A 26,515-nucleotide genomic window follows, 5' to 3' on the forward strand; every position below is an offset into this window, starting at 1 on the left:
CTTTTTTTTTTTTTTTAATTTGTGTGTACTAAGTTATGTTAATATTAAAGGGAATTGTGCTTCATAATCCATGTCCCCTTCTGGCTCATGCTCTGGAATTTAGTTCCCTTGGAAACCAAACACACATTTACTCTGTTACTAAGTGAAACAAATGCATTAACAATTATTCCCTAAATGGTACTGCACCATAGATTTTCATTTTATTTTTTGAAGAGGTATTAGGTAACATATTTTTCTATGATACATATATCTACTGCAAACCTTCTTTTCTAGGTTTTTAACACTATGTTAAAAAGTAGTATAAATGAAGATGTCCATGTCTCTGAAATTCCAAACATTTCCTCTCTAAACCAAAAATCTTTTCATTCTTCTTTGTGATAAATATCACTTGTGGTCAATCACCATATTTGTATACACATTTTTTAACATTTACCTAAATTCTGGAGGAATTATATTCCCAGTGTAGTGTCCAAAATATAATAAATAATACATAATTTAAAAACCTGGCGTAGTCATAATTTAAAATAAAGGCATCACATGTCATTAAAACAGCATTTTACTCAGCATTTATGCAATTAAAAAAAAAATCTTTTCTCACCCTAGATTTGGGCAATGGTCAGGTATCACTTGTGCTCTGGAAGAGGTTGCTATCATCATCTTAGCTGAAAATTAAAGCATTTTCCAGAATGTCACAAGAAATTTTAAATGACACAGCAGAAATAGTAATAGATTCTGATGCTATCAAAGAAAGCATAAGTGGTAATCAAGATGATTGGAGTGATGCCTGAACACAGTGTGGAATCTTTAGCACTCAAAGTAGACAGAGAATTAGACATTGGGAGATGTTTTGGACAACACAACAGAGAATACTCTTCGTGTCCTCTCTTGTAACCAATTTTATATGTTTGATACCAATTTATTATGATCTACTGAGAGCAGGTAACTGGAAGGCTCTAAGCAGAATAATCTGTTACTCCTTCCTTTCTCTGAAGTTGAAACAATGTGCTGTGTATTAAAAAAAACCCCACAAGTTTCTGTCTCTTGAAAATAATGCAAAACCTAAGTGAGTTTCATTAAAGATGCCCTTCTCCTTTAATATGTACAAAGGATTATGATTGATCAGTACTATTAATCAGACATGGTGTTGATGTGCGAAGACTCCCAGATCTTCTTCTTTCTTAGCAGGCTCTTGGGAAGTGTCATCATTGACTTTATCTTCAAAAAGGAAAGTACCCTAATGAGATACTGAAGTGGAAGTTTACTTGGCTAAGTTCATACTGTGTGAGACCATTCTTGTTATTTAACCTCATCTCTCATTCACTCCTTTGAAAGACAGCAGGTCAGCAGCAATGCAGGCTCTACAGAAGAAGCTTCTTTAGAAAATTTGGTCTTTACAGGATCATCTTGAAGACCCACAACAGCAAGAATCTATACAATCTTCTTGGCTAAAACTGACAGCTTGAAAGACTTAGGCTGCAAGCAAATGGAAGCAAACCAGTATTTTCTTCCTAGGTAGCCACTGTTGAAACTGGCTGTTTCCCTTCACTTGCTGTTTTCAGCCAGCACTTCTGTTACTGCTATAATAATAGTAATAATAATAATAATAATAATAGTAAGCTCATCCCATGGCTTTACAAGAGCAAATGGATGCTGCCGATTCTTTCTATTCCCAAATAAGCAGAGAAGTTGTTACCCTCCTTACTACCACAAAAGTTTCCTGAGGAGTTGTCCTTAAATGTAATTAAAGCAACAACAAAAAAAGTTGTTAATATTTTAGTCTCATTCTCCTATCCAAATTAGACTGTGGACAAGGATTTACGGAAGGGTGTGCCAAACACTGAGGACTGTTAGTAGTCCAAGTCAATTACAGCAATTAATGCCTAATTAAGTGTTAATTTATGCTCTGTGTAATCTCACAGAGAGTAGAAATTTGGCTCAGGTTAATTGGAAAACAAAATTTTTGCCATTATGAGTGGAAACATCTATTACTTTCATACATACAAAACCTACTTTGTTTTATATGAGTCGAGGGCACTGTAAAACAAGGCTAAACTCCTGTCCTGGTTTAGCTGGCTTCCTCTTACAGTTTCAAAAATCGCACTTTTTTTTTCCTGTATCCTGAGAAGTCACAGCATATACTGAAGACAAGCTGTCCGGCAGCCAATTTTCCATGTTTCCATCAAAGGGCAAACTTAAGTGTCTTCTGCAATAGCAGAGTTGAGAATTTATTGATTCTCACAATCTCTCTATTCCCTGCTTCACAGAATAGAGGTTTTAGCTAGAGCTGGGTTAACCAGGAGCCAGGCTTTTAAACAAGAGACATTCCTGACTTGCCTGCATGCTGCAGCAAACACAAACATCATTCTTGTCCTTGCAGGAAATGCATCTTAAATCCCTAGCAGAAGTAATGTTAAACTTTTGAGAGTTGACCTCTGCAGAGACCTGCCAGTCACCTCTGATGCAGGCCATGGGAACGCTCAAATTGCCACACCTGATTTGCGTTCTTGTTACATGCACACAGAAACAAGTCCTTCTCATCTTCACTCTTTGCTGCCTCTATGCATTTGCCAGAAAGGACATGGACAATCATTCCATTCTACAAGATGAGAGAAGAAGAGAAAGAAAGAACAAATTAAAAGTAAGGGATTTCCAGTAAAATCTAGGCCACGTTTCAGAAAATTTATATACAATGTATTACCAGTAGTAACTGGTTGTTCAAATATTTTTTTAAGCAATGCTCCAAACACAATGATTGGATTTAGCTGTGTGCCCAGAGCATGGTGAATATTCATAGTTCCTTTTGAAGCTAACACGAGTGGTAGGTGCTGAGTTCTCTTCCACCACTGTTTTTTTCCTATGGCTACAGGTTGTCATCAGCACCACCTCAGTACTACAGGCCACAACATTTCATAAGGACCAGTGCTTGTCTTAGGAATCAAACCAAATTACAGTAGGACTGTTCCAGAGGATTGCTGGATACATACAACTACAGTAACTGCTATTTTCCCAGGCTGTCCCAGAGCATGACATTTTTCAGTCTTGTAGAGGAGTTCCTGCTCTGCTGGGTAAAGTTCACTGAAAAACAGTGAATTCCTCTAATAGGAAGTTTGCTCTTCTCTTACAACGCGGGAGAAAATTTAATGTTTCCCATTGTAAGCTCCACAAAGGGCTCTCATTTGGGAGGGGTCAGGATTTCCAAACCCTCCCTCAACCTGAAAGAAATGGGAAAGGATTTGCACTGCTCTTATTCTCACAACCACTGATTCTGATTCTATTCCAATAAGGCCAGTAAGACAAACAGGTAAAACAAAGACACAGGATTTTAGGTAGGATTTCTGTAGTTTGCATTTCTAAACCAAATGCTTTTTACATAGACAGTGTTAGTGGGCTAGAGACATCCTATTTTTTTTGTGTTAAAAAGGTACAGAAGTGAACTTTTCCCTTCAGGTACCTCATCTCTTCCTCACACACAAATCTGGAAATCACCCAGTGATCCCACAGTCACCATCAGCTGCCTTTCCCCCATGGCAGAGCCACTACTGACCTCCTGGACATCCCAGTGCTGGTTGCTGTTGTCTGTCTCCTTTGTACAGTTTTGAGGGATAACCTTCCCATGTCTGACATCAAAGCAAAGCCGCGGAGCAGAACCAAGCAAGATTTCCTTCATGTTATATTCAAAGTGCTGGGAAAGGAAGGGTTTGTTTGAACAATGATGGATGGACATCCCAGTTCATTTTTAAAGGCTAATTCTAAAGAAAATTTCCTGTACATGTTTGTTAAGATGCAATCCAAACATGAGTTACAGAGACCCAACAGCCTTGACCCTTTGAGCAGTTCCTCCTGCTAGCTAATTCTGGCATAACTATTTACCCAAGGAAAGGCTTTGTGAACTATGATTATGTGTGACATAAACCCACCCTGTCATAAAATTTTCCAGTTTCATAAATATTTGAACAGAAGGGTGTTTCTGAGTGTATCACATGCTGCAGTTTGAAATGCGCCTGCAGGTCACCCCGAGCTAGACCGATGCCAGCTAGGGAGTGTAAATGAATTTACCTCCTGCCTTAGACTGCAGTTTAGGCATTCATCTTCAGATTTAGTCACTAATGGGGTATCCCCTCCTTTATATTTGGAACTGTTATGTATTTTTTACTCACAAGCTTTTTCTTCCCCAGACACTACCAAATCTACTAAACAAATAAGTGTTTAATTTTGTCTTCTGGAGCAAAGTGTGAGTATCTGCCTCAGTGACACATGGGGACATTGGCATTTTTCAAATGGCACTCAGCTGTGCAAGAGTGGGCATTTTTGCTTTAGCACATGCTAATTTTGAACATGCCAGTATTTCCACTAGTGTCAACCCAGCCCCTTACATGTTGGGGTGCCTGTCTTCTGCATGGCTCCCTAGGTATGACACAGTGTCAATACACTCAAAGTATACATTACCTGGGTGGGACTGTCACTGCAAGGGGAGAGCTCAATAGACCCTTCTGCTCTTCCAGGCCTGTAATCTGCACAGAAGCCAACACCAGTATTGTAAAGCTGTAAGTAAAGGTTTATACTGAAATAAATCACAATTGGATACAAACAAAATATCCTGCAGCTAACATTTTGTGATTGTATCCCTTTATGATATATGATTTTGTTCATAAATCAGGCACCACTTCTTTTCTTTCAGACTTGATCTTGCGTATTGATCTTGCAAACTAATGTGATATAAAAGGCAGTGTTTCACCAAGGGTTAGTTACCCAGTGAGTTTTGTTTAAATTTGATAGATCCACTTCTGTGTTTAACTATTATGATAATTAAAATAAAGGTATTTAAATGTTTATGCTAGTGGAAAATTGCACTTCAATGGGACACTGTAATCAGAAAAAACACAAGATATTCCTAAGGAAAAGAAACATGACAATTCCTGTCATCCACATCTTACACTTTTCTCAAGCTAACTTTGAAAATAAAGAGCACATAAAATAGTAAAAGGACACAGTAAAATCTAGCTAAAGATAGCTGAGTGTGAATTGATTAGTAGACCTTGTTGCCTTGTTGGGGAAAACTCCCTTCCAGTAAGGCTGCTGGGAATAAATTAATATTTAATGAATTATAATTATCAACTATGTATTTAAAAAAAAAAAACAACCAGACATTCCCTGTCTTGTACATAGTCAGCCAGGGAACTGCTATTGCTATCACTTCTGTCCTTTGGGAAGTTCAGGAATGAAGAAATCCTTTTTTTTCTCTTTGTGCACATCAGTCAGCACAGAGATATCTTGGCTGCTGTCACTTCTGCCATCTGCACAAGGCAACACAGTTTTTTTCCTTTACTAATGGCACCTGAAGAACCTATGGTTAGGATCCTCTGAGCTGTGACACTGAACTGAGTCAGACGCTCTGGGTTCAGTTCCTTGCTGGTTTTCAACATTTATGTGAGAATTTGGGCCAGCTCTTTGTGTTTTTCTTTCTCCTCCCACCCTGGTTGCATTGCCCATTTGGACCATTCAAAGACTCCAAGTGACACTGGAGTCTTTAAACAATGTAAAAAAGAAGATCATTATAGTGTGTTTTCTCTTACCTTGCCAGAGAATCTTGGTGTGTCTCCAGGTTGGGAGAGTTCAGAGTACACATTTGATAGAAACCACTGGAAATTTCTACAGCCCAGTCTCTTCTGTAGCTGAAGGCGCTCACTGCAGTCCGGCTTCTCTGCCTTTATGGAGAAAGGGAGAAAGGGCAGCAAGGTTACTGGTGCATTTGTGTTAGAGATGCTAGGAGTGGAAATGACTACACAGGAATTATTTCTACCACCTTTTCTATCCTGAATGTTATAGATATTTATATGTATCTCTTATGACATATGCAAAGGGGGAGATCCTGCTATAGCCCTCCTCAAACTTTGTGCTAAAACAGCCACAGTCTGGCATCAAGACAGAAGTGTTTTGGAAGTAGCATACATTGTGAAAATAAGTATGTCCTCTAAAAATTATTATTATACTGCAAGATAAGTCAGTCTTTGTCATATTTTTATTTTAAAAAGTCAGGACCAAGTTTGATAGTTGTTGCACTGAAATTCAGTGGGATTGTATTAGATTGCCATTTAATATAGAATTTTTCCCACTGATAAAAACTCAATTTCCTGGCCTTTAACAGCCCAAATTATCCAATTACTGTCAGTCCTCTATGATCAGAGGGAATAAGTGATGACAGAATTTAACCCAAAATATAGTCTATCACCTATTATCTGTCTATTATCTGACAGTTACTAAATCTAATGAACAAAGGTGCTCTGCAGCTATAAGACATAAAACCTTTCCTATGATTTCTCCATTTTCTTGAATTATAAAGACACAATATCAGCTCTCAACTTTCCTGGTAGTAAGTCTATTATGAAAAAGACAAATGCCTTCAACCCTTGGTGCAGCTACAGGCATCTGTACTGCAAAGGCTGACAGGCTGAATATTTGAGGGTATTTAGCACTAAAGATGAATAACGGGGTTCTGAAAACCTCTAAGCACTGTCTAATTCTGCAGTTCAAAACCACACAAAACACTTTTCTAAATCTCTCAGTGCCCAAATATTAAAAACATCTAACAACCCTTAAAAGTTTCTCTCCTCTTTCTTGCCAGCAGTAGATTTCTCCTCTTCATGTTTCTACTTTTTAAAAAATGCAGTTTGGGATGGGATTCCAGGAAACTGGTCTGGATTTCTTTGTCAAAAATTAAAATTGGCAACATAAGCAGAGAATTGCCTGTAAATAACTTTTTCCCAGACCAGCTATTTCTCTGTATCCATAAAAAAAGGAAGAAAAGGACTTTGCAGCATGGAAAACACTGACAAATGAAGGGCCTTGGTGATCCAAGGTGAGGTGTTAGTCTCTAAAGGCAAGGATCAATCATTCCATGTGGCGCTTTGTAAACTCCACAGGCAAAGCTCAACAGTTGCAGTATGTTAAAGAGAACCTCATACTTCAGTGTCAGTCCTAGATTCAATAAGCATAACAACAAGGTTTAGCAATTCTGCACCACACAAACCTGTCCCCTAGAGGTTTTCTTGGAAAAAGGGAGAGAGAGAAGTAAAATGCTTCCCCTAAAAAGAGATGTTTCTCATGAGACCCTGCCCTGGCTGAGGAAGGCAGTGGCAGTAAATCTCATTTTATCATACTAGTTACAGTCTGCATTCGATGCTGAATAAATGGTGTAAATAAGGTAAAGAAAGCCATTGTCCCTGTAAACCAGTCTGAAAGGAAACTGTGCTTATAAATTCAATATGCAAACCACACAAGAAAAGGAGCAAAAGAGCTCGTGGCTGAAGTAGTAAAGGGCTGGGAAGAGCCTAATTCATCTGTTTAATGCTCACACCACAGGCATTCTGTGCAAGATGTGATTCAGACCATAAACCAAGAAGAGTTATAAAGCCACCTAAATGGGGGTCACTGGTTGTTTTCTGCAGTGAGCAATGGTGGTGGCGAAGACTCACAGAGAATTCTATAGTGGCCCATAGGTGGCTCTGCTCACCCTCTCAGCGCAATAAATCCCCTCAGGGCCCTTTGCTGCTGAGTGGCAATAATGTCCTTGCTTGCCTGTGCCTTTTGAATAACATCCCGCTGCACTGACAGGCTGAAAACGTCGGCTGTGAAAGAAAGGAACACACAAAAAGGGCCATTTATGTTTCGGTATGCTGCACACAGAGATCATAAAATTGATCATTTGAGGGAGCATCATACTCAGAAGTAGTAAAAGTATTCTGGCTAGAATAAACTCAGGCAAAAGGTCATGCTGCTTACAGCTATCAAGATGTATCATTGGTGACTGTAGTTTTCAGTAGAGAAAATTGCTTCTGAGCTGACAAGAAAAGCCTTCAGGGAATTATTAAATTATTTAAAGACCTCATTGCCCATTTTAAAAGGCTTGGTCTAGTGGCTATAAACCTTTGTGAATCAAATGACAAGCTCCTGGCCAGTGAAGTTCAAACCTGCAACACAGACAAGGAGGGAGGATCTTTTAAAAATATGTGAAAATAAGAGTAAAAAAGGAAACACAATAGTTCTAGACTCTACAATTTGTGGGCTAACTGGAGAGGCAGATCCACTGGTGGAGCATAAAGAGGTCAGGCTAGGCAGCAAGAGAGGAGTCACACTGATATACAGTCCTGTTCCTCTCCCCACTATAATGCAGCTCCTGCTGGATCTGGCTTTCTTGGGTGATAGCCAGCCCTGAATGACTGAGGCATGCAGAACAGGTATTACTGGTGCTCACCAGTGAAGGTGAGCTCATTAAAGCCATCAGGATTGGTGGCAGCCCCGGCTGTAGCAACCAAGCCATTGAGTTTGTGATCTCAAGGAGTGCGAGCCTGGTGAGGAGCAAAGTCAAGACCCTGAATTTTGCAAGAGCAAAATTCCAGCTGTTTAAGGAGCCAGTGAAAGAGATCCCCTAGGAAACTGTCCTTAAGGACAGAGGTGCTAACCAGAGCTGGCAGCTCTTTAAAGCCACTTTTCCTACAGTGCAAGAGCTCTCTATCTGAGTGTGCAGGAAATTGAGCAAGGCAGGCCAGAAACTAGCATGGCTGAGCAAGGATCTGCTTCTCAAACAGAGGAGTAAGAAAGAAATGCACAGACAGTGAAAGCGGGGACAGGTGACCTGAGGAAGGTGCAGGGATATGGTTTGGATGTGTCAAGGTGGGGTCAGGAAAGCCAAGGCAAAGCTGGAACAGGACTTGTCAAGGGACACAAAGAATCACAAGAAAGGATTCTATAAATACATAGATCAGAAAAGATGCCCCCCCTCCACACCGATAACCAAGAAGAGTGAACTGGTGGTGACTGATATAGAGAAGGCTGAGTTGTATTCCTCAGTCTTTGCTGGCAGTCAGGTTTTCCATTCTCTCAAGACCCTGATCCTCGGAGTGAGTGGGGAAGGAAGTCCCTTGCCCTATAAGGGAAGGGCAAGTGGGGGATCACTTGATGGAACTGAATAGAAGTGAGGGCTTCAGGGAGAATTTACAGCAGCCTGCCAGTACCTGAAGGGGACTTACAAAAAGGAGCAGTAGTCTTAAAGAGAGCAGGTCTAGATTAGTTATTGGGAAGAAATCCTTTACTCAGAGGGTGGTGAGGCATTGGCACAGGTTGCCCAGAGAAGCTGCAGATGCCTCATCCCTGGAAGGGGATGAGGCATCATCCCTGAGGCCTCATCCCTGCTCAAGGCCATGCTGGATGGGGCCCTGAGCAGGCTGATCTAGTGAATGGCATCCTTGCACGCAGCAGGAGAGCTGGAATGAGAGGATCTTTAAGGTCGCTTCCAACCCAAACCATTCTCTGATTCTATGAAACAAAGGAGCAAATATGAATGGAAAACTGCACAGCACCTACCCATGCTCTGCCTAAATGCTTTCAGTGAATTTTTTTCTCCTTAAAAGCCTGGCATTGTTAAATGAACAGGAAGATAAATGATACATTTTAATTCAAAACTGCTTACAAGTTTGTCTACTGCCTTGTAGAAAGAATATGATTACAAGAAAAGGTACCGGAGTCAGAGAATTCCTGAGAACTGCAGCATCATTAACATTATTAACAACATTAACTCCACCAACAACATTTCCCACAGCTGCAAGACTCCCAGTAAGCAAACATCCACTTGTTTGTAATACAAGGGATATACAGTTCGTTGACCACCCCTGATCTGCCATGGAGACTGTACTTAAAAAACAGGTGTGGCCATTCTGTAGTTATTGGATGGTGTGTAACCTGCAGATGGTTCAACTGTAGGTGCCTGCCAGGGCTACACCACACATCTGCCTGCAAGCCTGTCCTAGCTTACAGGCTGCTGGGAATCTAAATTCCTGGAGGAATATCTAGTCAGATGTCCTCACCATGCTTCTAATGAAAATGTAACTTGTAAATAGTGGTGTGTTGAGGTCTGACTTTCTCAGTTCAGTTACTTCTGGATATGACAGTTCAGGGGAAAAAATGCCTTTTTTGCCCCTAGACCACCCAGATATGTTCCCTTCCAGGAGACACCATAATTTGTCACTCGCCTGTAAATAGTATTGAATATCCTCAGGAACCATATGAGGAAAACCAGTAACTGAGAATGAACTCTCTAGGACAGTCCTTTGAGCACACAGTGCTGCAGGCTTCCACTTCAGATGCATCACAACCCTCCATCAGTGACAAAGCAAACCACAGCTTGTTGGGGAGTCATTTGGAGAAGAGATTATACTCCATAAGGTTTGATAACTTCAGCACAAAGCTGAACTTAGGCACAAGTTTCTCTCTCTCCTTCCTGATCTCACAGCTCTTTCACTGGAGGGTTCAATAAAAAGATTATCCCCTGCATCTGACTGCATACAGACATCCCCATTCCTTTTCCTCTCCCTTCACCTATCTTAACACAAACCTTCAAAACAAACCTCTACAGATGTCTTTACCTTGCTGATTAAGAAAGCCACTGTGTCATGCTTGTAGAAGTTGTCTTTAAAGGGGCCCAGCCAGGTCTCTGCTATCCGGATTTTGTTCCTCACAATGGCCTCTTCATAGGAGAAAGCGCGGGGGAAGTGATTTCGATAGACGTGCCCAACTCGGGAGCACGGGATAATTTCTACAGAGCCACCACAGAGCCAGGTCTGAAACACAGGTGAAAGCACAAATAGAGATTACCTTATTTAGATTACTTTTATCTGAAAGGGAGAAGCTCCTTTACTCTAGGCTCTGCTCCAGGAAATCCTGAAACATCAGGAGCACTATTATATGCTTCTTCATACATTGCCCCCCACAGACACAGAGAAGACACTGGGCATTCAGACCTCTGATTTGACCCAGTATGGCTATTTATATGCTTTTATGTTTTTCTGTGAACAAAGAATGCAGAGTAGTGGAGAGATCTGGGTGCACACCTTCCCTTACCTGGGACAATCAAAACACTATGCCCTTTGTGCATGCAATTTTCACTGGTTTTCAATATCAGTTACTCTGTGTATTCAGCAAAAATCAATGCAAAGGATTTAATATAAACAATTTGCTATTAAAACAACAGGCTGGCAAAGAAATAAAGCTACTCTCCCTTTGATGCATGTTGACACGCCAGAATAGATGAGGCAGCTTTCAGAGGGTGCCAAAAGCAGTGACTCAGCCGTCAGGCAGATAGTGATAGCCAGCAAAACTTCCTTCTTCTGACATAATGCTCCTAACTCACAGCAGCTGCATGTTCTTGTGTAGTCCTGATAGGCTGTGGAGTGTGGGGATTGATTTCTGCAGGGAAGGCTGTAGTCTCCATAACCCAACATGTTCTGCACTGTTTTTACAAATATCTTCCTTTTTCACTCAGGTTCCTTAAAATTGCAATAGTTATCACATCTTGATGTTTTAATTAAGGTCCTTACCCTAATAGATAGTTCCAGGTTTTCTGCTCCCCACATGGTCATGTCAGAATCATAAGCTCCAGTATTTTGGAAGTAATGTCGATCCATGGCCACCACTGCACCAGCTACTGCAGGACTCCTGTGTAGAAAACAGTTTGGAAGTGAACACCTTGTTTATGGATAAGGAATTACACAGAGGGTGAAAATTCTGCCATTTCCATAGAGAGAGTATTAGAAAATGATTCAATACTGCTCCATATCGGCTTGAAGGAACTGATTATCTAACCAAAATAAAGGACAACTGGAGTGTAATTCTAGGATTTGCTTGGGGAAGGGAGCTAAGAGGTGAATTATCAAATAAGACTCAGAACAGTGGGGAACATTGCACACATGTACATTCAAAACAAAAGATAAACAGATGATGAGTAAGACATCTTTTTAAACTCTGTATGACATGTCTTAGTCAGGCTGTACTCTAGTTGTGTCAATGTGTGGAAAATATCTGTCACATTGAAAGTGTGACTGTAGTCTAGTTGGAATGATTACCAAAGGCCAAAAAACCAGCACAAACAAAAAAACTATCCCTTCAGAGTTATTAATTGAGCATGTGCAAGTAACCACACCTTTCTGTTGTTAGCTGGAAGATGACCCAAGATGACCCAAACTGTACAGTTTTGCTGCTGAGCTGAGCAAGGCACATTGTCTGATGGACTGTTACCTGATAGGGCTGATGGGAGACTGTCGTACCTTCTCTTCATGCTCTGGCACTGGTTCCCAATGAAAATCTAATTTCCAATCAAAAACACCTCGATGCAAGCCCACAGAGTGATAGTACTGAAAGGTCTTCCAGTCTATGACATCTATGACAGGGGAGACGACACTGTTTCTGAAAAAGACAATACCATTTATTTCCCAAACCAAAGCATAAATGAAGTCCAGTCCTCTCTCAGTAAACATTTGTTCTTCTCTTTGACACTGCCAAGCACAAGGACTCCTCTAAATGCTGAGTGCCCTTAGCTTCCCTGCTGACAGAAGCTCATGCTGGGGATTCCCATGCTTGTTGCATGGGAATACTGAGCATGCAGTGAGGAATCTAAAGATCAATAATTTACTGATACCCTGTCCCTTGCATTGTCATTTAACACTATCTAGGACTTGGTTAGGAATTAGCCATCAGAATTCTTATAAAGCTCTTTCATACAGAGGCCCCAGATCTCCAGGCTCTGCATGGATGCAAAGTTTGTAGCAGAAGATGATTTTGACCTCTCACCCTTTACCATCCTCTGATTTTCCTGTAAATGTTGCACACACTTCATGAGTGTGTCACATCAGGCCAATAAAGAGTGCACTTATCCTTAGTTTGTTCTGTTGGTTGTTTTGAAAAAATATTTATTACTGAGTTCATAAGCCAGTGTCTGTTTGTGTTTTATCACAATTTAGAATGCTCTTGCAAATGCACTGTCACAGGGTGGAATCTAGTTTTAAGAGCAAGAACAGAGCCATTACATTGTAAGTGGCAATCCTTGAATTTATTTCTAATTTAAGCTAAATTTGGATTAGTCTGAGAAGAGGTACTAGACATTTCCCTATGGCAAAGAAGTCACAGTATTTCACAGTGTGCTTGCACATCCTCTTGGAATTAACTGGTAGTTCAGAACAGCCTTCAGTGTTCCTTGTTTTCAGGTCAATGATATATCGCATTTGGAAATTTTCAGAGTATGAATGAAATGATATTAGGGACTGCAGGGAAAAAGTGTTGAAGAATAACATTATCCATTTATTTTCTGTTATGCTAAAAGGATAGTCTCTGGTCTCAGTGCAAAGGCTGGTCTATAGACAGAAGTTCTTCAGTAATATTTAAGTGGGATTAAAGTACACTGGAAAAATTATTATTGTTTTAGAGTAGGAATATCTATGTAGGAAATTATTCCCTAGGAAAAAACTTCCTGTTAAAACAGAGAGAAAAACATGAAATGGTCAGTTTGGGGGCAAAATGTAGATGTTTTTATCTCCTCTTTTAAGATGTATATGTTGGTCAGAAATCACAAGGAGAGAAATGTGCTTGAAACATAAGACTATCGGTGAAGAAAGGACATCTCAGAAGTCTCCAGTGCAGTGAGACATTTGTATTTTTCCATGGCAGAGGCCAGAACCAGCTAAGGAAGATGACAGCTCTGGGTTATGTTAATGAAAATATCTTTTGAAATATCTTCTCTGTCTCTACAATCACTAGAATAATGTTTTTTCAATATCAGAGTGGGGGGGCGGGGGAAGCCCAACTTTATTTTTTCACTGTTGACATTTCCTGTACAGGATTTTAGAAGCCCACAGAGAAACAGACTACTGCTTGCTAGTTGAGAGTACAAAGATGAACCATGCAGAAGATTGGTTTAAAATGACCCAGTTTTTTTTTTTCCTAGTAAGAGCAGACTGTCCTATGATGAGCTTAAGCCAGGAAGATTTAAAATAGAAAAGTGATTTTATTTCTCTGCTCAGGTATAAAACTATCCTTTATAATGTGCAATAATAAGCACTCTTAGAAAGAAGCATCTGGTTTATAAATAGGTGAGAAAATTTTATGGTCACATGCAGCATTTGCAGGCATATACATCAAGGCAGTGAGTTCCTGTCATCCTTCCCCAGGACTCAAGAAGAAATGGAAAGAAGTGACACTAAAAATAATAAAGCTGATATTCTTCCGTGATCCTCCTAATGATGTCCCTGTGATACAATTTTGTATCCATGACAGGAGAAACCACGCAGGACTCAAGCCAGCAGGGCCGTTTCTACTGGAAGCTTTACCCACTAACAGCATGCAAAGCAAACTACCTGCTTCTAAAAGTTCCTAAAGGTAGTGTCCCACTGGACTCACACAAATAGGCATTTCTTTTCTTTGATATGCTGGGGGAAATCCATCTGACAAGTTAAATGGATTTTAAATGACTAAATGTCAAAAATGAACAGTCACTGTAACAGTAATTTCTACAGCCTGCTGCATTCTCCAGTGTACAAGAATCTCTGACAACTGCCTGGTTGGGAGTGTAGAGGCAGCTGCACAGTTCCCAGTTCAGTTTGCTGCTGTTTGCTGAAACCCACACTTTCTATTGCTACTGGTTTATCCATTCTCATTCAGACAGGACTGAGGAATTAATGACCCCAGAGTAGTTTATTTTACGATTTCAGATTCAAGAGGGAAATATCAGGAGGGTGTATTTGAGTAGAAGCCAGAGGCAATGTAGACTAAATTACTCAGAAGACCTTGACCATGCAGACTAGACCACATGAACTGATCCTGGATAGTTCAGATAGAGACAGACACACTCAGATATATTCTGGATCAGATGATCCAAACATTTCAGACTATTCTACATTTTCATATAATTGTAACTATTTAAAACCAGTCTTTTTTTTTTTTTTGAATCCACCTTAAATTTATTGCCACTATAAAGCCCCAGACTCCAGTAGTGCTTCTGGCATGAGTGCAATTGCTCACAAGAGTAGGCACCACAGTAGCAGTTCTAGTTATTGGGAATTGATTCTTCAAGATTTCAATTCAAGAAATATAGCAGTAAGGACATAATTGATTCAGATAGATTCTGACCAAGCAATTGTCCAAACTATCTGCGACTTATGACATGGAAAATTACAGTGTTTAAATTGAAAATAACTCACAGGAATAGGCCATGTTCTATCCTGGCTAAATTCAACCATAAACCAGAACAAAATAAAATCTGATCTCCTTTCCCACAAAATTATACAGTAAAAACTGATAACTGTGTTTTAGATCTACTACTCATGTAGCTTTTTCAGAATGCCAAGATTAACAATTTTCAAGAGTATGTTTGTAAGAGTAATTCTAGACCTTCAACTGGTGTAAGTGTAGTATAGTTATGATGTAGCTCTGCTGAAACCAACAGAAACACACCTTCTTAAAACTAAATATTGGGAGTGTCTTTCTGATCTGAAATAGAAGAATCTAGTAACTTTATCTTGTGTGAAAATTGGTCAATATTCAATTTTAATCCTAATCAAGCAGTGCTTTACCCATTTTTTGTTGGTATGATTTAAAAAAATAGCTGTTTTCTGCATATTCAAAGATGGTTTGACATTTGTGTAGTTCTAAATGCAAATTTGCAGTAGATGGTAATTGGAAGATGTTCTTAGCTATTCTTGTTTTTAACTGGGTAACTGGCAGACAGCAGCTTCTCGGCACTTTGAAATGAAACACAAACTACCTCTAGTTTTACTCTGTGGAATCTGAGGGAAGGGAAAAACAGGAAATTCAAATACAACCAGCAGCAAGGCTTTGAACTGTTTGACTAATCTGTGAATATTTCAAATGCTTGGAACTCACACAAATTGCAAAAGGTCACAATTCCATGAAAAAGAGCAACCCAAACAAGAACAATTTCCTGGTTTGGGATTTCTTTACCAAATACAATTGCAAATGAAATGTCTTCCCATGACCCTTTACAGTCAGCATGGACATTGTGTTCTTTTCTAATTTTAAACTAAGTAACATGGGGAGAGGAAGATTTAATTAATGTATCCGTTTTGAAGTATTGGATACACTTTTTTTGAAAGTGCTTTTGTATTGATTTATACTTTGTTCTGCTGGAGTGAGTAGATTTTAATCTGTTTAAATCCTCCTTTAAATAAGGAGAAAAAGAAACCCCTAAAAACCAAACATAAAAATTATGTATAATTCTCAACCTATTTCAGGGTGTATCACAGCTTGCAAAAATTAGATAGCTAAGAAATCCAGGCAGTCCCAGTTCTGTGTTTCTGCACCCAGTCAAAACTTCAGTGAGTAACTGGGGACCCAACTGAGGACAAAATGCTGCATTTCCACTGAGAGCACCTTGCTGGCTAACTGAAGTCTTAGAAATACAGACCACTTGAAATTAGACAGGGTTAATAAGAAGATAAAATGCAGAAGATAAGGAATGTTATAAAGGATTACTTAAATACTGCCTTACAGACCAACTCCAGACTAACGTAGGGCATAGGAACAGTCTATTCAAATATGTTGAGTATTCATATCCTAAGCACTAAGCAAATCTCTGCAAAGCAGAGTGCTAACGGAATGCTTTATTAAAAATAATTTTTAAACCTGCCTTTTTTTGCTAAAATATTAAAATTTGTATGTAGAGTAGCAAAATCTGTAGAGGCAACTAACACCTTTTAACACTGGACAGTCAGGACACTGAGCCATGAATTATGCCTAAATGTTTATTGCTCCTGTGTTTAGCAGTAATATTTGCCTTTGGCTGTAAACTCATGTCTTTATTTTCTTTACCTCAACTTCTTTAAAATAGGTCACCTTCTGATCCTGATCAACTGTGAAAGATGTAAAGAGATAGCTTATCCTTCCATAACCTACCATGTAAATGCAGAACATTTGCTGAATTTGAAATTAGTGTTATTGACAAATGGGGGATATAAAAGGATCAGCCAAACACAGAAATCCCAGGAAGTAGGCTGTTACATGTGAAGTGTATGGAAGGCTTTCAAAACAGGGAAAGCAGCATGGAATTGCATGCTCAGATGCTGGGGGTTGTGTGGGCTCTGAATGGATAACATTGTGCTTCTCCAAGCCTGTGAGAAGTTAGAAAACAGATGGCTTATGTATTTGGTAGCTCAAAAAGCTGGGATATGGGCCACTGAAAAGTAGGGAATCAGAATAAAAGAGATGAAGAAGCTGTTCATCTTTAGTGCAAAATATTTCCCTTCTCTCTTGTGTATTACTATAAAATCAGAACCACACTGAAAATTTCTGGACAGCAGAACTCTTTCTATTCCTGTATCTACAAGCAGAGGCTTCCGTTTGTTCCTGGTGGGAGCACACAGATGATGAAACACCTTTCCACTGCTATGCTAATTTCTTATTCTGTTTATCAGCATTTTCATTAAAGATTAGTGACCTAGAATCACAGTGCTAAGTAGAGGCACTTTGAATTTTAGAAACCAAATAAGCTTTTTTAAAATAATGTAACAGGCTTCTGTTTCCTAATCTAATATTTGATATGTGGTATAGACAGTGCTCCAGCACAAACAGCCCTTGCAATGAGGAGCAGGGGAAGGTCCTAAGGTCCAGCTACCCTTTTGCAAATCACTCCTCTGTCCATAGCTATGGTGCCCAGGCCTCTTTTATAGGTGGAATTCCTTGTCAAGGATATCATCAAGGTTCATTTTGCTTTCATGAAGTATTTTAAGTAAATATGTTTTGGATTTTTTTTTCTTTTAATCATCCTGTTTCAGCACGGTGGCCACTGCTTTTAGATCAAAGGAACAACATTTAAAAGGCTTCATGGCAGTGTTCATTATATGCCCCTCTGCCTTTTCCTGCCTTTGGACAGAATACAAAATAGCAGCTCTGCAGTATCCTGGAGAAGGCAAACCCTTCCAAAGATGACTGTAATAATGGCACAGCTGCATTGTTATGCACCATGCTACTCACCTGGAATTAGCCTGGAACACAAACAGTTGTCAAATGAAATGATCTGTGGGGCATCTCATGTGGTTTTCTAATATTGTCCAGGTACCTACAGTATTCATCCTTGAATAATCAAAATGTCAAGGAATGCTTTAGAAACCACTGAACCATTCTCTAGGCAATATACTAAGCTGATGCACAGCTTCCCAGTCAATTTATTAGCCATGGTTCACAGAACTAGTCCTAATCGAGGTGCTCAAAAGTGTATATTCAAAGATTTTGGAATTACTTAATACTATTTTTTCAGAAAAAATAAATTAGATTGGGTTAGTGAATAAAGTCATCAGGTAGGGAGATGAAATGTTATTACCTAGAACAAGTCAAATATCTGTCAAGTATTTCTGTATAAATTTTCTATTTCTGTAAAACTGGGATAATTTTTCTTATATTTATTCTACAGTCTACTAAAAACTGTGACTCTCTCTTGTTGTGAGTATGTTCAACCCATAGTGAAATCTCAGTCTGGGCAAGGATCTCTCAGCATCACTCTACGACAGATCACAATAATAGTGACACACTTGGATCAGGAGTCTATAAAATTAGGCTTCATCACTATTTTTAAAGTTAAAATCACTCTATAGCTTCCTTAAGTTCCTGCAAAGGTTTGAGTTTTGAAAGACTGTAGTGGTCCTTGCCAGCAAAAAACTCACTCACTCCAGGTGATTGTTTTCTCATCCTGTCTCTCCAGCAAAAGTGCATGAGTTACAGTTTGACCGGTACATTAAGAAGAGGAAAGATGGATATTTTACCAGCCATTCTCAACTTCCTGTGCTTTCCTCACTTGGGCAGTCTCAGCGAGTGCACATGATTCAATTTCACAGCTCCTCAAGTGCTAAATGAAGCCAAGTTGACTATGATAGTGCCTTACATTTCCATGGTGATCTCCATGCAAGTATTACAAGCAATTTATGAAAAGTCATGAGTTTTCCTTATCAGGTCAGTGTAATTGTCACCATTCTTCAGCTGGAGAAAGAGGGACAGTAAGGGAAGGTGACTGCCAGGTGCCTTAAACCTTCTCTCCCCTCCTCATTGGAGGATGTCACAGATTCTCCTCACTAGCAGTGACAAAGCTTCCAGGGTCAGACACAGTGACTGATACAGCCCACTAAAAGGGATGGCTTAACCCAAGCTATTATCCAGTTTTCCATCTTTTCTTCATTAATCCAATCAGATATTAGTTAATTCACTGTTAAATTCTGCTCTCCTGGGGTAATGAATGAGCATATGGGTCCTATAATGAAGAGAATTCCCTTCTCATCCCCTGGTGACAATGCTACAGGATCTCTGAACAATAGCGACTTGGAGGCTTGGCATTCCCTCAGGAGGGATAATTTTTGACAGTGAATTTTTGACATTGTGGGGTTGTGGGGTCCTAACTTCTCTCTCTTGCTGTCCTAATTCTCCCTTCACTGTAGCTCTCCTCTGAGACATTTTGTAACTCTTTTAATTTCAGCAATTTCAACACCCTTGAATAAGGACTGGCCAATTGATACACACAGTAGTTTTGCTTGAACATCAAAAATAGGCTGTAGTTCAAGACAGAAGAATCATGAAGTATATTCATAGTAAACCATCTAATTTGTCAGCAAACAAAAAATAACCTGCTTTTCCAAGGAGGACCTTTTTGAAAAGAATATTCCTAACATTCTAATGCAGCATTACTCTTGCTTTCAGTATTCATAATGTTTTCATTCAAATGATGTAATAATTTCTAGAAGCTCACATTAATTCTCTTGTAAGCAAACATAATAAGCCATAAAAGCAGCTTCTTCCAGTGCCTGGGAACAGCCTTTGAAGGTGTTTAGCATGACTATTTAACAGTCTAGTAAGAGTTTAAAGATCTTTTCTTTTAGCCTCTCTAGCAATTATTTTTTTCCCAAGTGACAAGTTAATGTACAAATTTTTCTTTCAAAAAAGTCCCTTAATAAAAGATTTACTGACATGTAAGCCTAGAAACATTTGCAGTGGTTTTAATGTCTCCAATGTCCATTAGAAAGCAGGCCCAGGAAGCACCCTAAACATCAAATACTCACAAATATGAATCTCTACCTTACTCTGTTACTTCAGGGTCAGTGAAAGTACTTGTGATTAGCTAAACCTGCCTAGGCTGACCTGGAAGTCTGGGCTTTTTCTGTGGAAGAGAAATGGCAGCTAAAAGGTGACATGGTACACAGACAAACTGGCTCAGGAGGATGAAACCTTTTATTCTTGGCTCCATCACTGAGACAGCTAAAAAGTAAAAACAATGGCGTCTTGCAGCAGTTTTCTCTGGTGGATGTCTGCTGATTTACAAACAGGTTGAGACTGAAACTTTTTTAATTCAGACCACCAGGAAGCCTTCTAAAGTTTCTAAGCTCCAACTGGATACAAATTCTGAAATTTACACAGGGTGTAAAAGTGAGGGTAAGCAGCCGTGAGACCTATCCTGCTTCCCACATATCCGAGTGATGCATATGCTGATAAGGTAGAAAATAAAAGGGATATGACCAAAAGCAAGAAGGTAACCAAGGGAGGATTACAGAAACTACCCAAACAGGTCCCTTTCAGCAGAAATCATCATACCCAGGGATATTTACCTGCTGCTGGAGAGCCTGGCCAGGAGAGGCTCCAGCCAGCCCTTCTGACACTCGCAGTGGGAATCCATGAAGATGAGCACGTCCCCGGTAGCCCGTGCGGCTCCCAGCATCCGACCGCGGATGACTCCAAGCCTCTTGTTGCTCCGGATGAGCTTCACACCATCCAGCTTAGAGATGTATTCACTCAGAGCTGACTTCAGGGGCCCTGTCAGAAACACAACGGTCCCTGAAATGTTTTAGCTTTGATTCAAGCTGTTAGAGAAAAGAAACAGGTAGTAGGAGATGCTACTTGCTGGGAAAATATTTCAGGGCATTTGTTTTAAATGGCCAAGTAGGCCACATTTAAAATATTTCTACAGCAGCATAATGTCAAAGGGAAGTAGAGACTAATGGAAACTGAGATTCACAAGTTATGAGGCTGTTCCTGTGGGAATCTTAATAGTCTCCTTTCCTGTTTTCAGCAAAAGGTGGATGCTCTCATCATCTCATAAAATACACAGATGAGAGTGAGATACTACAGGTGTTTGGCTTTCCCAAGCACTTTGGGTTACTTTAGCAATGTGGACTTTTCCACTCTATGCTTCAGCCAAAATCCAGCTCTGGAAATTATGACAGCAGACCTGGTCCAGTGGGAATCCTAAGATTTGCATACTGTGATCTTATTTTAAAGTAAGAAAGTTCAGAGTGGTTGTAAATGATGTGGGGGGAAAACAGAAACATATCTCAAAGTTGAAAGGCTACACTGAATTCTAGGGGTGGATAGTGAAACCTGGTAGCCAGCTCTGGGCTGTGCTTAGCTCACTTCCTATGAGTCCTCTTTGCCTTCTGCTCTCCTCACACACTTCTTGGATGAGGACAGTTTCTTCCCCGAAGTTTTGGAAAAAAGAACTCACATAGAGAGAAATGGGAGCTACCTTGCTGGCTGAGATCATCGACTAGGATGATATCCTTGAGGAAGGCCTTTGGGGCTGTATCCATAATGCTGTGCACAGTTCTCAGCAGAGTAGACCAGGCTTCATCATGGAAACAGATGATGACACTAGCAGTAGGCAGACTGGAGTCATATTTTTGCTGTAGGCACCTGCATGAGTGAAATGAGGAAGACACTGGAACCACTGGAACAAATGGCTAATTTTTTTTCTCAGAGCAAAGTTGCAAGAAGCACCTAAATCTTCAGGGGTAGAGAGCAGTTTAAGATCTCAATTCACTTCTAAGAAAACGAAGTACTAAGGTGTCCAAAATGAATATGAAGTGAAAATATGGGAATAGCACTATCAAAATTATAATACAAAAAGAGGAAAGTGTTCCTGTGTTCTGGGATAGTTTTTCTTTTCCTGCTGTCTGCCTCAAAAACTAGACATCAAACCAGAACCAGTCCAGAACATAAAGAAAAAGTGAAGATAATTAGAGAAGAGTGAGGGATAAAGCAGGTCAGCCAGCTTCCACCAATTTCCACATTTCCTCAAGTCAGAGAGAAAAGAGCAAACAATTGCAGTACCATTAAGACTAACAAATAAAATAACTCATCTGCACAACAGATTAGTATACCTATGGATTACCTGACCAAGATCCTAGTGAATGAAGCCAACATCTCAGTCCTTTATGCAATGACATGGATCCTTATATGGGCCATGATTACAAATATAGATACATTTAAGGAAGAAAATGTATTTTCACTATAAAATTGTACAGGTTGCTTTTCCAATGAAAATGAATCACTGCTGAATGAGACTCTCAGCTGGGAGTCAGTGTGCAATCAAACCAGCAGAGCAGTGTGGAAGCGGGTGGCATAGTGCAAAGTGGACAATCCAGTTTTGGGGGTTTGTTCCCTCATTGTTTTTCATTGTCTTGGACTTGGGGAACACTGCCTGCAGGGAGAGTCTGCCATCTTGTCTTTGTCTAAGGAGGCCATGTGGCACTGGGTAAGGAGAGGGCCCACCATCTTGTCTTGGTCTCAGGAATAATGCAATACGCTGCCAAGTCACAGAAACATCCCCCTGCCATCTGTCTTTGTCTCTGGAACAACCACTGTCATTGCCAAGACACAGGAATATCCCCCTGCCGTCTTGCCTTTCCCTCAGTGGCCAGGCAGAGCTAAGTCAAGGTGGTGAATGCCTTTTGGGTGTAAAGCACCTTCTCTTTCTGTATACTTTTGTTATTAGCATTGCTGCTGTCACTGTGTGTTTCTTACTCCAGTGCTGTTTGCTTTCAGTAAATTGTTATCTCAACCCACAGTCTCTCCTTTGTGCCTCCCTCACCAGAGGGGGACAGGGGGAAGTTTAATTCCCAGCTGGTGTTAAACCACCACAATAACTCAAACATTTAAAGATGGCAAACACTTCCCATTCTTCCTCACAGAAACTGTATATGAAAACCATCTATTCTGGTGTGAGGGTGCACGTTTTCCAGAAAATGCCTTCAAATGCCCATTGCAGATATGCAAAGACTATGTCTATAGTTTCCTGACATTAGAAAGCACATTTAAAAAATCTTTTTATTTCCCAAGTAACAGTCATTCAATGTCCTAACTCATTTAATCTCCAGCAGCAAGAATTTCTTCAAGGAATTACACAATTGCCTGAATGTAGCCCATTGTTATTTCAGCATTTTTGTATTGCCAAGCAAATAATTATACAGATTTTACAGTGGTTGTTAAACAATTTGCTACTCAGCAGAAATTCATGTAAGGGATATAATTTCAGTATTTCTGTTTATTAGTGTTTTACTTAGTGCTTCCGTTCATGGACTGAGGTTCTATGCTGCTAGACACTATCCAGACACAAAGCTGCTAATCACTTAAGAGATTCCATAGTCTGAATGATTTAATACACATAAATGATTACTACAGATGCACTTTTATAGTATATTATAGAATAATATGTATACTATAGAATAATATGTATATTGTAGAATTATATGTATTCTATAGAATATATATTTGAAATGAGGACAATATTAATAATTTATTGTATTTTTCAATAGTTAACTTTTTTTTTTGCATAGAAAGGAAAATTTTCTTGATTATTTTTACACTGTAATTAATCTATATTGTCCTTGGTTTACTAATTTTGTGTAATCAACAATACTGTTACCTCATAATTTCATATAAGGTGATTGTTTCCATTTTCAGCAGGATCAAGGAAAGAATATTCTCATTACTTGGGAGTGAGTATTTTCAAGCAATAGAATAGAGAAATAATTAAGAAAAGTGAAGATCTAATGCAGTCCTTTTAGTACCAGGCAGCTTCTAACCAGAAACATTCTATAGCTATTAGCATCTAGTTGCTAGTACTGTGGTTATAGCAAGAAAATAAGGCTGTTGTGAAATCTTAATTGGAAAAGAATTGAAAATAACGGTACTTGAACACATAACCTTGGTGGCGAGTGCTTAGTTGCCATGGAGATTGGCAAAGACTTCCAATATAGATATCTAATCTTCACAAAAATGCACAAGGGTACTGGTACACAGAAATACCTTCCCTGTAATTTGGAGCAGTTTCATAGCCTGTCTATCATAAATTGGCATTTCAAAAAGTCAGGGCTGTGACTGATATGAGACATAGTGATTTAATCTAATTTGTGAAAAACAAGGAATTGTCACATGCAGCAATGAACAGAGAGCAATTCTGACAAGGCAAAGGCAGAGCTGACAGGGACTCCCACTCACCTTCAGGAAAATATTTAATTGAGATTCAGCTCCAAACAGCACTCCAGAGGAAGCTATACTTTGATAATGAAACTTAAAACTTTTGTAGATATCTTGTGGGTTTCGTTTGCCATTTGGCACTCAAACCCAAGAGAGGAAAACAGACCTTTCTTTTGGGCAGAACCCCCATGATAAAAGTCACAATGGCAGGCTTGATTCAGGTGTCCCAGGAGAATGTCAGTCCCAGCTGGAGCAACTGATAGCAGCAGGAAGCACTTTGAGGGATGAAGGTACCGCAGAGCATGGGCATCTTCTTACATGAAGTATTGGCCATCCCATTTCAAGTGACCTGAGGGAGACTGGGTCCATGGAGGTAGCTCACTGAAACATCTCTAACTGGTTGGCTTCCCTCTAACTAAATAATAATAGGCATAGTGATGAACAACATGATGCAAACCGAATAGAGACACAGACAATCTGATTCTGGTTTGCTCTCTTTTTACACTGCTGTAAAACTGGACTGACACAATTGTGAGCCAGGCCTCCAGAGTAAACTACACCTAAAAATCATCATTGTGGTTTGTGTGTTGTGCCATGAGGGACAGGTCTGGCTTAGACATATTCTGCTCCAGGTTTATGATCTGGATTTAAATCAGCCTCAGATGCTGACATCTGAGGTTTCTGGACTCTGTAAGCTGTGGTGTTGAGAACTCTTTAGGCTGTAACTAGTGAGACAGCAAAATCCATCCAGGAGCTCTGAGACCACGGCTTAAATGTTACCAAGATCAGAATTAACTAAAGCTGCATCTTGTTGGATGGCCCTTCAGCTGCCAAAGTAAAACTGTTTTTTGGCTTTCCACCAAAGGCAGTAAACCAGGGTAGTCATTCCTCCTTTGAACATTACATAGTTTGAAGAGTTAGCAATGAAGCATGCCAAAAAAACCCTGAAATAATATCATTATTTAATGTCATTATTTAATGGAGTTAACCAAATTAACACTAAACCTAGTCAATAAGTACAGAAAACTCTCTTTCATTTCTCTTTCTTTGAGACTGTGCCCTTAAATTAGAACTGCCAGCTGTCTTTAAACATGTGAAAATGAACACTAGAAGAAAATTTAGAAAATTTATTCGGGGTCTGATGTAAAATGTTTTCCCGTACATCTTTCCACCATGTCCTGAGAGAAAACTACAATTGTTTTTATTACAGGAGACAAGACACCACTCACATCCCTTGCAAACTACAATTGTTTTTATTACAGGAGACAAGACACCACTCACATCCCTTGCGCTCCCTCTGGGAAAGGAAGCATATAACAGAATCTATAAGCTTCAAAAAGACCTCTGAAATATCAAGTCCAGTCTTTGACTGATCATCACCTTCTCAACAAGGCCACAGCACTATGTGCCATGTCCAGTCTTTCCTTAAACACTTCTAGGTTCAATGATTCCACACCTCCCTGGACATTTCATTCCAATGTTTAATTGCCCTTCCTTTGAAGAAATTCCTCCTAATGTCCAACCTGAACTTTCCCTGGGGCAGCTTGATAGTAGATACACCTCAGATCCTTTTTAAGTGTGATGAGCAGCCCTTCCCGGACTGCTGGCGCAACTGACTCTCGGGGCTCTAGACTTCAAATGTAACACCGGGGGCTTCAAATGCAACATTTTTTCACAGTGGCCTTACAGCCTGGTGGCTGTGATGTTGGCAGAGCTTGTCTGACACACCAATCTCCACTTTCCCTCCTCCCAGCAGTTTCCTTTCAATTATTGCCACAGAATCACAGGATATTCTGAGTTGGAAGGACCCACAAAGATCATTGAGTCCAACTCCTGGCCCTGCCCAGGACACCCTAAGGGTCATACCATTTGCCTGAGAGCATTGTCCAAACTCTCCTTGAACTGCTAGGCTTAGTGCTGCAACCACTTCCCTGGGGAGCTGTTCCAGCGCCCAACCACCCTCTGGGTGGAGAATCTTTTCCTAATATTCAGCCTAAACCTCCCCTGACACAACTTCAGGCCATTCCCTCAGGTCCTGTCACTGGTCACCACAGAGAAGAGATCAGTGCCTGCCCCTCCTCCTGCCCTTGTGAGGAACCTGTAGAGAGCAATGAGGTCTCCCCTCAGTCTCCTCTTCTCCAAGCTGAGCAAACCAAGAGACCTCAGCCGCTCTACACATGGCTTCTCCTCCAGACCCACTGCCACCTTTGTTATCCTCCTCTATAGCTTTATATCTCTCTTATATTGTGGTGCCCAAAACAGCACACGATATTTAAAGTGAGGCCACGCCAGTGCAGAGCCGGCTCCACTTTTATGAGTGACCATCGGGTCACTTTTGTTCTGGAAGAGCTGAAAGCCCCAACTCTTCACCCATTCATCACTTGGTATGCCCAGCGACCCCGTAGCTCTGGCAGGTGGGCTGAGACGGGGCCTGGCCGAGGAGAGAAGC

General features: G+C 40.1%; 1 protein-coding gene across 1 annotated transcript in view; it reads right to left on the minus strand.

Moving 5' to 3' along the window:
- Positions 1 to 55: 55 nt before the first annotated feature.
- The window catches only part of GALNT15 (polypeptide N-acetylgalactosaminyltransferase 15), a 27,905-nt gene continuing 1,445 nt past the window's right edge, over positions 56 to 26,515 (minus strand). The window contains exons 3-14 of the mRNA XM_031057646.1: positions 24,416 to 24,447; positions 24,036 to 24,087; positions 22,690 to 22,710; positions 21,335 to 21,501; positions 20,421 to 20,625; positions 12,067 to 12,234; positions 11,370 to 11,487; positions 10,419 to 10,613; positions 5,574 to 5,705; positions 4,447 to 4,542; positions 3,545 to 3,682; positions 56 to 2,596 (exon numbers count right to left, since the gene is read on the minus strand). Of these exons, the coding sequence (XP_030913506.1) occupies positions 2,450 to 2,596; positions 3,545 to 3,682; positions 4,447 to 4,542; positions 5,574 to 5,705; positions 10,419 to 10,613; positions 11,370 to 11,487; positions 12,067 to 12,234; positions 20,421 to 20,625; positions 21,335 to 21,501; positions 22,690 to 22,710; positions 24,036 to 24,087; positions 24,416 to 24,447 (1,471 nt within the window). The 3' untranslated portion in view covers positions 56 to 2,449. The remainder of the gene's footprint in view (positions 2,597 to 3,544; positions 3,683 to 4,446; positions 4,543 to 5,573; positions 5,706 to 10,418; positions 10,614 to 11,369; positions 11,488 to 12,066; positions 12,235 to 20,420; positions 20,626 to 21,334; positions 21,502 to 22,689; positions 22,711 to 24,035; positions 24,088 to 24,415; positions 24,448 to 26,515) is intronic.

This window comes from Geospiza fortis, unplaced genomic scaffold, assembly GCF_000277835.1.
Source record: "Geospiza fortis unplaced genomic scaffold, GeoFor_1.0 scaffold95, whole genome shotgun sequence".
Lineage (NCBI taxonomy): Eukaryota > Metazoa > Chordata > Aves > Passeriformes > Thraupidae > Geospiza > Geospiza fortis.